At 38.6% G+C, this 16,365-nt stretch overlaps 1 protein-coding gene across 1 annotated transcript in view; it reads right to left on the reverse strand.

Annotated features, from left to right (window-relative positions):
* GPC6 (glypican 6) overlaps nt 1-16,365 on the reverse strand; it is a 1,259,017-nt gene that overhangs the window by 91,380 nt on the left and 1,151,272 nt on the right. The window contains exon 5 of the mRNA XM_019529756.1: nt 4,785-4,915. Within this exon, the coding sequence (XP_019385301.1) occupies nt 4,785-4,915 (131 nt within the window). The remainder of the gene's footprint in view (nt 1-4,784; nt 4,916-16,365) is intronic.

The following is a 16,365-nucleotide window of genomic DNA, read 5'->3' on the forward strand; positions in this document are numbered from 1 at the left end:
AAGGCTAAGTAACATACATAATACTAATGTCAGAGAGGGTAAGATATTAGCAAGAATCTTGGTTTTCTCTAATAAAAAAATTCCAAATTTTTGGATTTAGAAAAAATAAGCCTAAATCCCCATTTTTTTCATGACTAAAATGAAATGCCACTAGTGAACTATAGTGCAATTTCATTTTAATCATAAAAAATGGGGATTTGGGGGGTGTTATATCCAAAAATTTGGGATTTTTTAAAATCAGAGAACACCAGGATTCCTGTTGATATCAGTACTGAGAGAGCTGTTGAAGCTGACACTTGGAGGGAAGCTCTGGTGCAAGTTATGGTGGGTATGATAAGGAGAAGGTGTTGGAGTCTGCACCCAAGAAGCTGTAGCCTGAACCTGAATTGAGTCAGGTTCTATGGCAGAATAAAAAAACAGTGCTGATGCAGCGCTGATGCAGGTATAGAGGACATCTCTGCACACATATCTGCACGGAGGGAGTTAAAATAAGAGTGATAGAACCAGGAAGGGCCTGAGGGAAGTCTGGTTTAATTCAGCCAATACCAGATTTGAAGTTTTGATGCATCGCCCCTATCAGAAAGCTTAGATGTCCCATGGGGCTTGGCAAATGGACTGGGAAAAGATGATTGACATCTCTCTGTATGCTTTTAGTAGGACTTGTTTCGGTTACATAGAAAGTGCTCTGTCAGGAAGGTCAATGGTATTAGATAATGAAGCCACAAGCACTGATTTTGATAAAATTCAATTCCCAGCATTTTTTTTTTTATATCGAGGAAAGTAGAGTCTGAGTCAGGACACACAGACTGCTCAAGTGAAAAGGCTTTGAATCCTTTTGGGAAAGGATCTGTTAATATTGGAAGCAATTATGGATGTGAGTGTTCCTGAAGTAAGATTAATATCTTGATTGGCCATCATTCCTGTGCTTGACCGTACTGTGGGACAAGAAACCCAGAGATTTATGATTTGATATTTTGAACAGCTGGTATTAAATATAAATTTGAAAGAAATAATAAAAAATAAAATATAGTTCCTAGCTCAGAAAGAATGAAAAAGAGGTTATCTTAATGCTAACTTTCTAGTTATTGATAAGTGCACCAAAAAACTAGCACCAACAGGCCATTTACAAACAATACCTTGACAGAGAGATGCAGAGAGATGGCTCAGCTGATGGTGGTGACAGGGAGAAGGAACCGAGGTGTTCTGAGCTCCTCCACCCTCTGCATGCATTTGGCTGGATGCATGAGAGTGTGAAGGGGGCCTGTGGACAAGGTCTACAAGTGTGATTACAGAAAACTCCATCTTGAGCACCCTAGGAAGTTGTGCCCCTAGGAACAATGGCATATATATACACAGTATCGCTCAAAGAAAAATGGACCTGAATATCTATTGTACATTTGTAGGAGTAGGAAACTGAATAGGAAATTCAACACTCCATTTAGTACTTAGAGAGAAAGGAAGACAAACAGTGAGCCTTAAAAACTGACACTTGTGATATATATTTTTCTACTGCCTTTTTGAAGATGGAGACTGCTACTATTCACAAAAGAAGTTATGCTATTACTCTCAGTGCCTTTTGCATGTACAACACTGCATAATATGTGAACTATGCCACAGAAATGATCTTTGCCCCAATACGAAGTCACAGTTTTTACAATGTAGAACTATACTTGGCAAAACAAACTCAAGCTGATAAAGCACAGTTTAATGGGAATGCCTTATAGAATAAAGATTTTGAAAAATGTTTGAAGCAAGAGATGGAAAGAGTTTGGATTAAAATAACTATGAGGATGTCAGGCAGGATGGTGTTATAAAGAGCACTTTGATAGAAAAAATATGCATTGGCATAACTGCATTAAATTTAATGGAGCCACAACAATTTTCATCAGTATATGGCCTGAACACTTTTCTTACATTTCAACCAATATAATTAGCCTTTACATTAGTGCAAATAAGGAATGGACAGGTGACCTAAACTCCTGCACAATCTTAAATCTAGGTAAAATTACCTTGAGGAAAATTAATATAAAAATACAGTGCTGTAAGTCAAAGTAGTCTAGGAGTTGTTTGTCTGCTTCAATCTTAGGCTATCCAGTTGCTATAGGTAAATGCTCTATTACATGCTCCCATGCCACCTAATGGTAGGGTACTTTAATAAAGCCAACTGCAAGCAGCTACGGTCTGATAAATCATATTGGTGTAAATATATTTGGTATGTAGGTCCATAATGCAGTATGGGGTGTCAAATAACAACTAGATTTCATAATAGTGGTGACTGAATTTTAGTGGTGGGTAAAGCCTCTGTGTGGGCATGTGGATATGTCATTATATGTCAGTTATAGTATTATTTACACACGAGAGAGTTTTACATTTAGATGTTAGAGGGAATTTGCCTCTGGGCCTGAATCAATACATCTACAGTGAGAGTTCAGTTTAATACAAGTCCCAAAACTGTCTGGAAAAACCATGAAATATTGGAAAACCTGTGTTCTGCTTGATGTGAAGAATGGTTTACCTCCTTGGTGCCTGTTAATTCATCTGATATCTTCCATCAGATATTGGAATTCCTCCAAGAGTTACAGAATTGCTGATAAATCTAAATCTGTTCCTAGATTAGCTCTGAAATTCTATTTTATGCAGCCAAATCATATAAATCTAGATATATACTTAATTTCCACAAAATTATATGCTGGTCTGACAGCATATACAAGAAGTGATGTTCATACCATAGATAACTGATTCAAAGACTATTAACATCTGGTTTTCATGGAGATAAGGGGTTAGAAGGTGGCATATATGAAATATATACAAGTGTTTAAAAGCAAGCACATGCCCAGTATATTAGATTTGTCATATGCTGGAAAGGAAAAATTCTGTATTACAGAGAGTGCATTTCAATCCCTTAATTCCCTACGAATGGTTTTAAAGAATTCCCTTCCTATTCTCTGGAGTCTATATACTGTTATTAAAGCTGAGAATATAGTGAAAATAAAAATCCCCAGGAGGACAACATATGATTGAATCAAAATTGTATGGATTCCAAAACCTTTTTCATGGTGCACATATAGCAAATAGTTCATAGGCTATTAACTGTAGGGTCTATCATACTGGACAGCTATAATCTAATGGCTATGGATGAAGTCTGATACCATGAGAGAGCCATATCTTAGGAAGTTATTGATCTGCTGACAAATAAAACTACCTTAACAAGATGATTCTTCTGTCATCCATAAGAGAACAGTAAGGTTAATTTTCTTGTGACATATGGCTTTCCTGGCTCAGGATTTTGGGAAGTGTGGGCTCAGATTTCCCCAGAAGAGATGAAATTTTGAAAGTATAAGTGAATGTAGTTCCATGATTTATCAATTATCATTGAAAATATCTTCCAATGTAAGAATAACTGTATGTAGGACTCAGAAGTGAACTGAGTTTATGCCAAGGAGCCATGATGTCACTGAATCTAGGCAGGATACACATTTTCCTGGTCAATATGAAAAAAGAAAAAGATGTAGGGAGAAAATTAAACAACAAAGAAAAGGAAACCTAAATATATTTGATAACAAGCAGTTAGTGTGATTTTCCATGAAATATCTTTTAAGAAAAAAAGTCTGCTTCTTTTTTGGTTTAGGGAATAAGTATGCTGCAAAGGCATGCTCTAAACCTCCATGGCATATGAGAGTGTATGGTTTGACTCTTAGTGTGGCTGGTGAACTCCAAGATCAACCCCATAGGAGTAAGGCTTGATTTTACAATGGGTAGGGTAGTATCCTTAAAATTTTGATAACTTCCATGGGAGTTGAAAGTCACAGAATTTTGCAGGAAATTCAGTGCTTTGCAGGACTTGGCCCCATAGAGTGCTATGTGGTGACAGAGGAGAGGGAGCGGCACAGGGCAAAACAATAACTTCATCTTCTCCCATTCCCTCTTTTCTCTTCTTATTTTTCCAATTACAGTTGCTTCTTTCTGGTAATGAAAAAAGCACTAAATCAGACAGCAATCATGTCAGTGTCTAACTAACATGAATGCACTACTCTTAAATCAATGAGAACTGCCCAGTATTTTGATTCAGAGCAGCTGGCAAGACTATTGACTTCAGATATTCTACCAAGGAGCACAGACAAAGGTAAATAAAAGCAAAAAGATCTATTGTTCACTCATGGCTCAACAGTACCTATTGTTGAATTCAAAGATAATAGTAGGTTCAGAGAAGAAGGTGGTATATTTATATATGCACTGAAAATGGAAATATGTACCTTTGACTGTTTATTATGGCACCAAATTCTAGACAAAAACTTCATCAAATTGAAGCTGTAGGACAGAATGATATTTCCCCTGAGTGGTCATTAAAGAAGGTTAAATGGAATGCTTCAGTTATTCACCTCCAACATGTTATGCATCAACATGACCTATACCAATCAGACCATCTTTAAAGGTTAATATAGAAAGTCACAGATGTGGCACAGGCAAAAGTTACTATCTCTGTCAACTGTCTCTTACAGAGCAACCAGAGAAAGTTTGTATCAAATGCAAAGTAATTTACAACATCCCTTGTCTTCCTTAAATAATAGAATCTTTCTTGATGCCATCTGTTTTTGAAGATGGTTATAGAGTTTTTAACAGGTCAGGGGATTTGGAGCAAGCCTGCTGCTCTAATAAACAAACAAAAAATAAGACCCAGCAGCATGGTCAGTCTCTCTCAGATACTGTATAATAGAGAGAGAGAGTGAGCAATTTACCTTTGCTTTTGACATTCAGACGAGGATAGGAAGTGACTTGCACAGTACCTTTGCTGACACTTGCATACTGTTTTCTTGCATGTTCATGATGGCTTCAGAAATCTTGACATCAATAGGATCCATGACTGATTCAATGTTGAACGGTCCCTCTAATCTCTCTGCTACCAGAAGCATAGCATCTGTTAAAACATAAAGGAGCCAGTCCTTTAAAGAAGGGTACCCTCAGTTACATTATGCAACTCAGCTTGTCCTGCCAGAGATGGAAATGCTCTGGACTGGTTCAGTATTCTGCAGATCTGTGACTGATGGACACAGGAGACTTTAACATAATGCCGATGGACACAGGAGACTCCACAAATCCAAGTCCCTTAATTGTCATAACCACAAAAAATACAATAGAGATTGTAAAGTTGTTACATTAATAATAGTTGCCAAGTTAAGTAATTGTTTTTGTATGCACTATTAGGGCATCTGAAACAGAATTTTTTCTAGACTATGCTTGTATAATCTTACCCATCAGAAAAAAGCAGGTTGATAGAAATGAACCCTGGAGTATATTTCTGGAGTTTGTACAAGTTGATGAACATGTTGATATGATATATCAGGCTCTTATAATTAAAGCAGCTGTTCATTCTGACCCTAATGATCCGATTTTCTTGCAATATGAACAGGCAATGAATATTGGATTCCTGCCAGAACAAATAGGTATAAACCATGTTTTCCTCTCTATGCTTTCCACTTTACAATTTTAAAAAAACCAGTTGAAAGTTGTTTGCAGAAAGATACAGTGCTTGTATCATCTGGGATTTTTATAACCTATTTTGCCTAATTATGTGGAAGCCAGTGACAGTGTAATCTTATCTAGTAGGGTTGTTCGTTTATTTATTTATTTATTGATAAAAATGAACTACTAGTAAATAAATTAAGCAAAATTAAAATGTTATTCTATAAAACTCAAATATTTATCTATTCATCGATACAGATTCAACACATGTATATTTATGAAACCTACGTAATAAACTGTGTCTCTGTCTTGTGATAACTTTTTTTACATCTCATTTTACTCTGCCTAGTGATCTATTAATCAAGAATGGATTCTAATTTTCCAGAATTCCTAGAAGCTTTAAACAGCTTCCATTCAGTCTATAACAAACAAAAATCCTAGAGCTGTAAAGATAAAACATTGTTTTTTCTTTTCAAACTGTATACTTTCCTCCGTAACTTGTTCTGTACTAAGCTTTATACATGGTATTTTTAAAATCCTACTGTATATTTAAGGTCTAAGTCACAGATCTATATGGACATTTAGACACCTAAAAACCCCTGTACATCTGGGACTAAAATTTTACATTTGATCAAGTCTATAAGGGGAAGATATCTTACAACCCAGTGGGATATCTTGCACGGGTTTTTAACTTGGGGAAGACATAAAATATTAAACATTCAATTTGCAATATAGAAAACTTTATTGTTATTGGGGTGTTTTGTTTTACATTTATTACTTACTGTGTGCATTTTGCCTGAATCCTATATAATTAGATCCCTGCTGGGTGTGTCTACAGGTGCATTGCTACACTTTTTCTAAAGCGCATTAAATTTAGTACCTCCAATGTGAGGTACTAAATAAATGCACATCAGGCTACCTTAATGCACAGTACTGAAAATGTATGTTTTTAAGTGATGTTTAATGCACAGTAGCCTATTTGACTAAACAAGCATAATTGCACTTTTTTATATGACGTTTAATGTGCAATAAAACAGGCTACTGTGCATTAAAGTCCACGTGTAGGCCTACCCAGTAAGAAGATATCCCTGACTTTATTGACAGAACACAAAAAAAAGCTCCAGTATATATATATATATATATATATATATTCAAAGATTCCCCAAATAAATTTTCTGAACTGATTATGATAATTTCAGAAAACATGCTAGAGTGCTATGATTTAAGAGTTGGGGATGGTATGCATAATTTTTTCATTGGTTTGTAAGCTCAACTCTTGCTGATAAATCCTTTATTAGGGTTTTGTTGCATATTTGTGCATTCACATGCATGCACTTAATAGCTTATGCTGTTCTATAAGCTATTAGGTTCAATATAGTGGAAACTTGAGGCACTGTTACATGTTACCCTTGGGCTATACTAAGACCTCTTAATATGGGAGTGTTCACATGTTATAGCATGAAAATGAGTGCTAAGTACCCTCTGGGGGTATGACTGGTGGGGAAATCCCAGTGTCAAAAAAAAACTACTCCTGAAAAAAGCAGGGCAGTACATGTGGCGGCAGTGTGTGCTGCCTGAAACCGGAGCCTGACCAGTTGCAGCCACACTCCAGCTGCTGGTCAGGCTCTGCCTGTCGGATTGCCACTGCTGGAGCCCTGACAAGGCCCCAGGTAAAACTTCTGGGACAAGACCAGATGCTGACCCTAGCCTCCACTACCCAACCTGGGGTTGAGGGCCAGAGAGCACGTGCATGAGCATTCCCCGGGAACAAGTTGCAGTGGTTCAACTATGTGCTGCCACTATTCGTCCCTGGGAAAATGCATGTGTGTGCTTGCCTGGATGTACCCTGGGAGTCTTAAAGTTAGGCCACTTTGGACGAGGTTTATCCTTGAGCTGTGTTACCTAGCTTGTCTGATGTGTGACCACTCTGTGGAGATAGTGACCAATTTTCAGTCCTCCAGCATCCCAGGATACACCAACCCCTCTCCCCACCTCTTGCTCTATATGGACAAACTTTCCACTTCCCAAGCTGTACTGCCCAGGGTCGTACAGGCCCCACGCCAGCTCCCCCTCCTGCCCCCAGAGGATACAACCCTGTGCAAGCAGCTAGAAATGCAAGCAGTGCAGGCCAGCTATTACCTACCTACCTTTGATAACCAGATGCAACCAGAAGCAGAAAATAAGCCAAAGAAAAATGCCTTTCCCTACCACTGTCAGCCCCACAGGGCAGCATAACCCCTGTCAACCAGTTCCCCAATGCCCCTTGTGACCCAATCTCAGTTCATTAACACATGATGCTTTCAATTTTTATTATATTATTTTTGAAATTTCTTTCATTTTATTATTTGGGTCTTTATTTCTTTTATTTCACTTCAGTGGCTGACTTTCTTGACCAGAGGTCCCATTTTCCCATGACCCTCTGCCTGCCAGCTCCATGCTCCCACACCCCACAGCCCACCTTTCCCATCCACCTAGAGCAGGCTTTCTAGCTTGCCAGCCCTTTAGGCTTCTTGTCATGCCCCTGCTTGCTAGTCCTCTAATGGCAGGTCACAGTTGCACAGGTGAGAGATGGCATTAGGCTTTAACATATGAATGCTTAAAGCTCCTTCTAACATTAACGCTGCTTAACATTCCACAGCACTTAGCATGGCCTAAGGATAACATGTAACAACACCCTTGGTGATGCTTAAGGGCCTGTGCTACACAAGTCAGAAGAGATGATCTAATGGTTCCTTCTGTCATGATTCTCTGTGACTCTTGGAATAAGTATATATTATTTTGTATGAAGTGTTTCCTTCTTTTCCAAAAATACGTGAACTTTACTATCAAGCTAGATAAGAGATTTAAAAACTCAGTTAACAACCCATACCATATTTACTCAAATGTAAGATGAAAATTTTTCCCCCAGTCAGCACAGGAAAAAAACCAACCCCCCCTGTCTTAATACCACCCACAAAAGTAAAAAAAATAAATAAATTGATTGAAGAAACAAAGCTAGGCAAATTCCTGCATCAGCTCTGTCTTGTATATCATTTAGGATGAGATTCTGCCCCTCTGCTGACAATATAGAGCCTGGACCACAACTGAACTGTTTTAGCACTGCAGTATTCAAACAGTAGAGAATGGAGAATCTCCATAGGGTTGATCTTATCAACAGGGATCCTGGTTTTCTCTGATAAAAAAAAAAATCCCAAATTTTTAGATTAAATAAAGTAACCCAATATCTACAGTTTTGCATGATTAAAATGAGAGGCCAATAATCATAGATGGAAAAATGTGAATTTATTTAATCCAAAAATTGGGGATTTTTTAATCAGAAAAAAAACCAGGATCCCTTTTGATAAGATCAACCATATGGAGATTCTCCATTCTCTACTGTTTGCATATTGCAGTGCCAAAGCAGTTCAACTGTGGTCTAGGCTCTGCATTGTCAGCTGAGGGGCAGGATCTCATACTAAATGATATACAAGAAAGAGCTGATGCAGGAATTTGCTTTGCTTGTTTCCTTCAGTCAAATGATTTTTCTTTTTTTTTTGTAGGTGGTATTATTAAAAGAAATGGAGGTTCTCTAAATGATTTATCTGATTTAAAAATTCCCTGGCACATATATGCATTTCAAGATTAATTGATATTTAGATCTTGTACATTCTCAGGCTGGAAAACAGATAGATTCATAATTTAAACAGATGTGAGTCTGCATGCTACTCCTGTGAATTGCATCAAGCCATCATCTTTTTCAATGATCTTTTCACCAAAGATGACATTTTCTTGTGTATGTTACATTTTCTTCAGTCAGACTTACATACAATTGGTAAATCACAGACTAACTTTTCTCCTCTTGAAAAAAAATGGTCAAGCCTAAGAACACTGTTTCAAGGCACACCCTAGTGATTATCATGGATCCTTGTTTTCTGATTTTAAAAAATCCCCAGTTTTCAGTTAAAAAAGTAACCCCAAATCTACATTTGCCATGATTAAAATGAAACTTCACAATATATCTAGATATATATTAGTGGTGCTTCATTTAAATCATAGAAAAATGTGGATTTTGGGTTACTTTTTTTACACCAAAAATTGTGGATTTTTTTTTTAAATCAGAGAAAACCAGGATCCCTGGTGATTATATATTTTTTAAAAATGTACTTGCTGAATTACAGACTGCTAATGAAAATGGTTAAGGGTCCCATGGTCCCTCTACTGCTATAGGCTGGGCAAGACGGCAAAGTGCTTCTAATGCATTGTTCCTTCCCTGAAGACCCTAAAGCTGAGAGAGACCTCTGGGTGGTTTGGGTTAGTTAACTTGTGGAGAAGGAGGAGATTAGTTGGGCTGGACCCTGTACATTTTACTTTGGACATTCATCTCTGCAGACCCAGAAACTCAGAACAAATTTCTTTCTGAAGATTAGCCTTCTCCTCAAGGGACTTCCAGAAGCAGAGGGTGTTTTTGGTTTCTTTGGAAGCATGACTTCTTCAGGGGGTGGCACAAACCCTAGTGCTTATTTCAGAAGGAAAAGGGTCTGGTCCAAAGTCCAGTGAATTTAACGGGTGTCCCAACTGGGCTCTGAATAAGGTTTTCCATTCCCTTCTTAGTCCATGTCAGTTCTTGAACCTCAGTAGAACGGTGCCAGGAAAACTCAGAGAAAGGCATCTTGTAGTGTTATTAATTCCAGCAATGTTTATTGCTTCTGGTGTTATGAGTATCTTCCTACCTGTTATCTCTAAAGAAATGTTGTGTGTTTGTCCAAATACTGCAGTGTAAGCTAATATAACCAGAAGTGCTACCTGGAAAATGTCTACAGCATGTAAGGGTTTGTGCGCGTGTGACTGCAATAGGAGAGCAGGAAAGGCATGTGTAAATAGAATGCTTTTATTGTAAATAAGCCCGACCTTGAGAGTGGCAACTGCAGTTCAGGAAAGGGACACTGTTATAAATATACTGGGTAGCACAGAAATCCTCTTTCATTTCCCTCCTTCCCTGTTAAGGAGGGAGGGAGTTGTATTCGTTGTGTCATGCAGTTAAGGCTGAAGGGAGCTTTCTGTTATACACATAAATATAAATAATGGTTTTCAAATCATAATAATATTACGTTTATACAGAGATGAAAATTGAATTAAAGGCACAGCTTTACGTAGAAAAGCAATAAAATCAAACTTGCATCCCAGCAACACCCTGCCAAAACCTTTTACCACCAGATTATGATTTACTAATGGAGTTCAAGGAGAGGGGAAAAGCAAAATGCCTCCTCATATTTAATGAGGTGCTAAGAACTCCTTTCTCTGGAAACCAGAATTATGGATGAGAGTCATGCCAAAACTTCTGTTTCTCTGAGAGTACACAGTCCATATTTCAAAGTACTATTTGTATGAAAACAACACATAGCTCTCTGTTGGTGCTTATAATCCCTAATTAACAGATTTTTTCACTGAAGCATGTTTTGTAAAACCAACATGCACAAATTGTAAAGTATAACATATGTATGCTTTAATAATTCCTGTATTGATACAATATGTCCTAGTGCTTAAGTTGCTCTTAGATTTTGCCCTCTTCTTTCACTGAATACTCTGTTCTTAATCTCATGTTTCCCCACCAGGCATTCTTTTATTGTCCTCCCAGAGGGCCTCAATCCACCAGCTGTTATTATAGTACATGCAATGGATTAGGTTCGTCATAAAATGCATTGATGGCTTTCTTTAAAAACAATACAGTTGTAGAGTTATATTCTTTTAAAATAGTACCAGAGAAGCAATGTTCTTCCTGCTGCTGCCTTCCCTTTATACAAGAGCTCAGGATGAGAGCAGTCATCTAAAATATGGGAGACCCATACTTAATTCCTACTTTTGCCTGACGGCATGCAAACCTACATCTTCCCGGAGATCAGGGAATGGTGATAAGGCACTCTGCTGGGACATGGGAGCTCAAGGCCACTTATAGTTAGGGATGCTCCTCCCTTTGAAACTATGCACAGAATATATAAGGCTTCATTTGTTGGGAGAGAGAGAGCAAGAGAGAGAGAGAGAGAGAGAGAAAGACACTGTGACTCTCTGGCCTAGAGGGCACTCATTTCAAATGGGAGAGTCTGGGTTCCAGCTACTGCCCCAAGGACTGTTTATACATTTTAATCAAGGATTGTTTAATGTAAAATATTTGAACAGTTCTTACAACAGAGATAGGAACCCAGATTCCACCTGTCAAATTCCCTGCTAAGCTAATGAATAAGGCAGAATTTTGAAATGATGGAAGGAACTGCATGTCTTCAGATATAAACCATTTCATAAAATAGCTCTCTAGGTTTTGTAAGACATATCCTTTTTCAGCTCATGTAAATTAGCAGATATAAGTAAAAGATTTTAGTTTTGATTTTACAAGTCAGATATGCACCAGTTTTGCTTTACAATGCGATCACTTGCAAAAGCAGGAATTGTCAATAACACAAATGAGCTAACTCACTTCCTAGCTCATTTTCTAATAATGCAGCAATTTCCATCAGTCCCTGGGGGCTTGTGTCTCTCCTTCTCCTTTATGCAGAATAGTTCAAGAAATCACTTTAATACCACAGATGATATATGAAAAAGATATTGACAGTCTTCATCTTGTAGTGGTAGACAGCAACAAAATGAGTTTTCTTGAGGGAATGGCAGGTTCACTAGATTTGATTGAACATTTGGTATAACATACTTTTTTGCTATATGTACAAAAAATTACTGTATTAAAAAATCAAAATTTCCTCTTCCCCCTGTGTCCTACTGTAGCTTTTAGCAATTCTAAATGATTTAGCACACTTTTATTAGGGGCCAAATTTTACCTCAAAGGAGTAGAGGAGGTGATAAAAGCTGTGCCCATCACTATAGCTATTACTGGGCCAGGCATCTGCCTCTGTCTTTACTGAGGGGAATTTAGGATCTATATAGTACTCATACCTTCAGGATAGGGGAAATAACATTCATGTAGGCAAATGGAGCATAAATACAGGCATTAACTCCAGAGAAGACACCAGTGGGAAGTGATAAGCAGGGATCCTGGTTTTCTCTGGTAAAAAAAGATCCCCAATTCTTGGATTAAAAAAAGTAACCCAAAATTTATGTTTTTCCATGATTTTCCACCATGTGGTATTTCATTTTAATCATGGAAAAATGTGGATTTTTTAAATCTGAGAATTGGGGATGAGGCTAATGCAGGGGTGGGCAAAGTCCGGCCTGTGGGCCACATCAGGCCCATGGCAGACTCCATTTCCCAGCAGCCCCTGCCTGCATCACTGTGGACAGTTCTGATGGAGATCCCAGGAGCAGGGATGCTGTGCCAGTGCAGGGCCATGGTTTCCATGGAGACTGGCCCCAGCAGTGCTAGCAGGGCATGCAGTTGGGCAGGGAGCTGCTCCAGGGCCGGGGTCTTGCAGTGATGACAGTGTGGTCTGGAGCCAAGGCACAGCTGCAATCTGCTTCACGCATGCCCGGGGCAGGGGCACGTAGCCAGCAATTTCATGGCTCTGCCCCAGGTCTGGACCATGCTGTCACTACTGCAAGTTCCCAACCCTGCCATTGCTGCTGGGGCTGGTTTCCATGGAAATCCTGGCTGCACTGACAATCCTGGGGTCTCCATGGAAACCAGCCACAGCAATGCAGGTAGTGGCTGCTAGGAAATGGAGTCTGGCTGCCTTCCAGATCTGCCATTTTGCCCACCTCTGGGCTCATGTCTTCCCCATCCAATAGCTCAAGGAGCAAACTACACTGGCCATGGATGAACCACATCTTCTATTTGAACATGTAACACCCGGGAGAGAATGTGCTTCTAAGGCTCTGCTGTGTTGAAGCTCTACTAGGGATATGCAAAATCTGACTCTCATAGCTACTCTAAAAGGTTTTAATAACTCAATTTTTTTAGGGTATTCTATTCAGGTTTTCCAGTTTCTTATGTTTTACTTATCCCTCTTGACCTTCTTCTACCCACACAGTACTGCACAACACTTCCCTCTGTCTAAGGAGGAATAAACTTAGCAGTAGACTCCTACTTCTACTGAACTGGATTCCAAAACAAGTCTGTAAACTGAACTTGGCTGTCAGGTCTGAAAACTGACAACCTTTTCTGTAGTAAAGAAAAATTTAGTGTGTTTTGGTATGTTTGGATGTGATAGGATTGCTGGACTCTTGTCAGTCTGGCTTTTACCCTGGCAACTGCACTTGCAACCTTAGTTGATGATCTTTACTTGGAGAGTGATGGGGAAAATTGTGCCTTGCTGATCTTACTAGATCAGGGATGGCCAACCTGTGGCATGCATGCTGCAACTGGCACACTCAGCCACTTTGTTTGGTACACAGCAAATCTGGCAGGGGGAAGAGCAGAGCAGTGGATCAGGCAGGGAGGAGACAGCAAGAGCAATAGATCAGACAGAAGAGGATTGGGTAGCACTCAGGGAGGAAGTGTGGCTTAATTTGTGGGACCATGACCAAAAAGTTTGGCCCCTACTGTATGACATCTTTGATACAATTGACTGTGAGGTGCTGGTAAAGCATTTAAATGACCTGGTATTTGCAGGACTGCTCTAAATTGGTTTTGCACTTTCCTAGCAGGGAGGTCCCAGAGGTTGGTGATGCATCAGTACTTGTCATCCTGTCAGGATCTTTCCTGTGGGGTCTCCCAAGGCTCCATCTTGTTGCCCCTTCTGTTCAATGTATATGTAAAGGTGCTGGAAGAGATCAAATGGAGATCTGGAGTAAGGTGTCAACAATATGCTAGTGACATCCAGCTCTAGCTCTCTTTTTCATCTGATCCAGGACCCAGAGTCTCTGTCCTTTCCCAGTGCCTGGCAGCAGTTGGGAACTGCAAGAAGGTGAACCAATAAGTTGAATTCAGACAAGACAGAGATGATGGTGGTGGGCAGACTGCTTGACTTTCAGAGCACTGGGATGCCTATCACTGATGAGGTTCTGCTTTGCCTTGTCACTCAGCTTCAATCTTGGGGTGCTCTTAGATCTTCTGCTGTACCTTGATTTTCAGTTGGCAGCTGTGACAGTTTCATTCAGAAATGGATCTGGCAACCGTTAACCAACCCTTCATAACCTAGGACACTCGACTACTTCAATACACTCTATGTGAACCGATCCTGGAGTATCACCTCCATGGAAGAAGCCGAAGCTGGCGGAGACTACAGCAGCATGCTTTCTACTGGGGTTGGGTCACCAGGAACACATCACTCCCGTACTCCAGAGCCTCCAGTAACAGTTCATCTACAATTCAAAGTGTAGTTTTTGTCCTTTAAAACCCTAATGGACCACCTCCTTATGCTGTACTATGATCCCTAAGGGTCCACTGTGATCAACCTCCTGTAAGTACTGTCAACTGCCAACTTCACTTGGTGAAAATATGTGAGAGGTCCTCCTTGGCCATTGCTCCTCAGCTTTTGAACTGCCTCCCTGAGGTACACCAGACTGAGCCTGGACATCTTACAGAAGTGCTGTAAGTCTTTTTTATTTGAGCAGGCATTTAACCAGGCAGGCGAGGCTGGAAAATTTCTTGGGGGGGGTGTTATTTGTTTTATATTCTATTTTAATACTCTACTTTCATTTTAAGTTATGTTCTTATTGGTTTTATTTTGTTGTTTATGGGCAATTTTAATCACCTTCTGTAAAATATCTTCATTGGGAAGGGTGGCATATAAATCTAATAAAATAAATGAATAAATAAAAATTACCTCAGGATGCTAAGGTCTAAACCCATGAATCACATATTCTTTGGAATTCGAGAATCACTTCATTGCTACTGAGAGCACAATTTAAATTTCCTTCCAGATTTTTCACTCTGAGTCAGAAAGTTCATTTACCTTTGAATTTTCTTTTTTCTTAGCAATGCTGCCATTTACAAGAAACGTGACTTTAATTCACCTAATGTTCAACCCCACATAAATATTTTTAGTGTTTTTTCATGTGTCCCTTTGAAATAAGAAAGAAATGAACAAAAAAAGATATTTTATCTGGCAGAAATGAAATTGCCAACAACATAAATTCATGCAAAAGAAACAGCTGCACTAAAATGAACAAGAAAATAGGAATCAAAGGATAAAAGGCCAAATTATATATAATTACAAATATAATTTGTGAAACAAATAGAGATATTGTACAGCCTCATTATGACAAATCCTGTTTCTGACAAATCCCTGTTTTTACCAATTTCTATAGTTGGAATAATTTTTTTCTTTATTATAATACAGCTAACTGAATAACCCTATTATAGTGAATACTCTCTTTAAGAAATATTCCTCCTGGTCCTGCAGGTGTTTGTTATAATAAGGCTGTAAATAAATGGGAAAATAGGTTGAAAATAAAAATGGAATTTAATTGAAACTTTTCGAAAAACCAAGTACAAGAAAAATAAGAAAACAAGAAAATAACAAAAACATAAGCATATCTAAAAATGTGAATATAACATTTGAGGCATCAATTTAATATTGTTCCCAGAACTGCATGAGTGTAGAGGAATCCTGGAATATACCAGCTACATTTTCTTGCATCCAGTGGAAGCTGACTATCTGATGTCCTGCTGAACTGGACTTCTAGTAACTTTTATTTAGTTACAGAACACTTTCAGTAATGCACTATCCCCATGAAAACATGGCGAATTCATACACTCCTTATCTTATTGCTTCATTGTACCACTAACAGATGGTGCAAGAAGCCCATGAAAAGCCACAAAAATATACTTGGTAAATAATGACATTGATGGATATCTGCTTGTATGTTGTCTAATATGACTCTTTATTTAAATGTTATTGCTGTTTCCTCATACGGATAATTCTTTCACGTCATTTATGGCTTAGACTGTTCAAATAATTTATAAAAATCTATTTTTGTGGTCATTTTATAATGAGATATAGTCAAATGTTTAAGTTGGCAAATAATGATCTGAAGTTTCTT

Source organism: Crocodylus porosus, unplaced genomic scaffold (genome assembly GCF_001723895.1).
Source record: "Crocodylus porosus isolate Cpor-Errol unplaced genomic scaffold, CroPor_comp1, whole genome shotgun sequence".
NCBI lineage: Eukaryota > Metazoa > Chordata > Crocodylia > Crocodylidae > Crocodylus > Crocodylus porosus.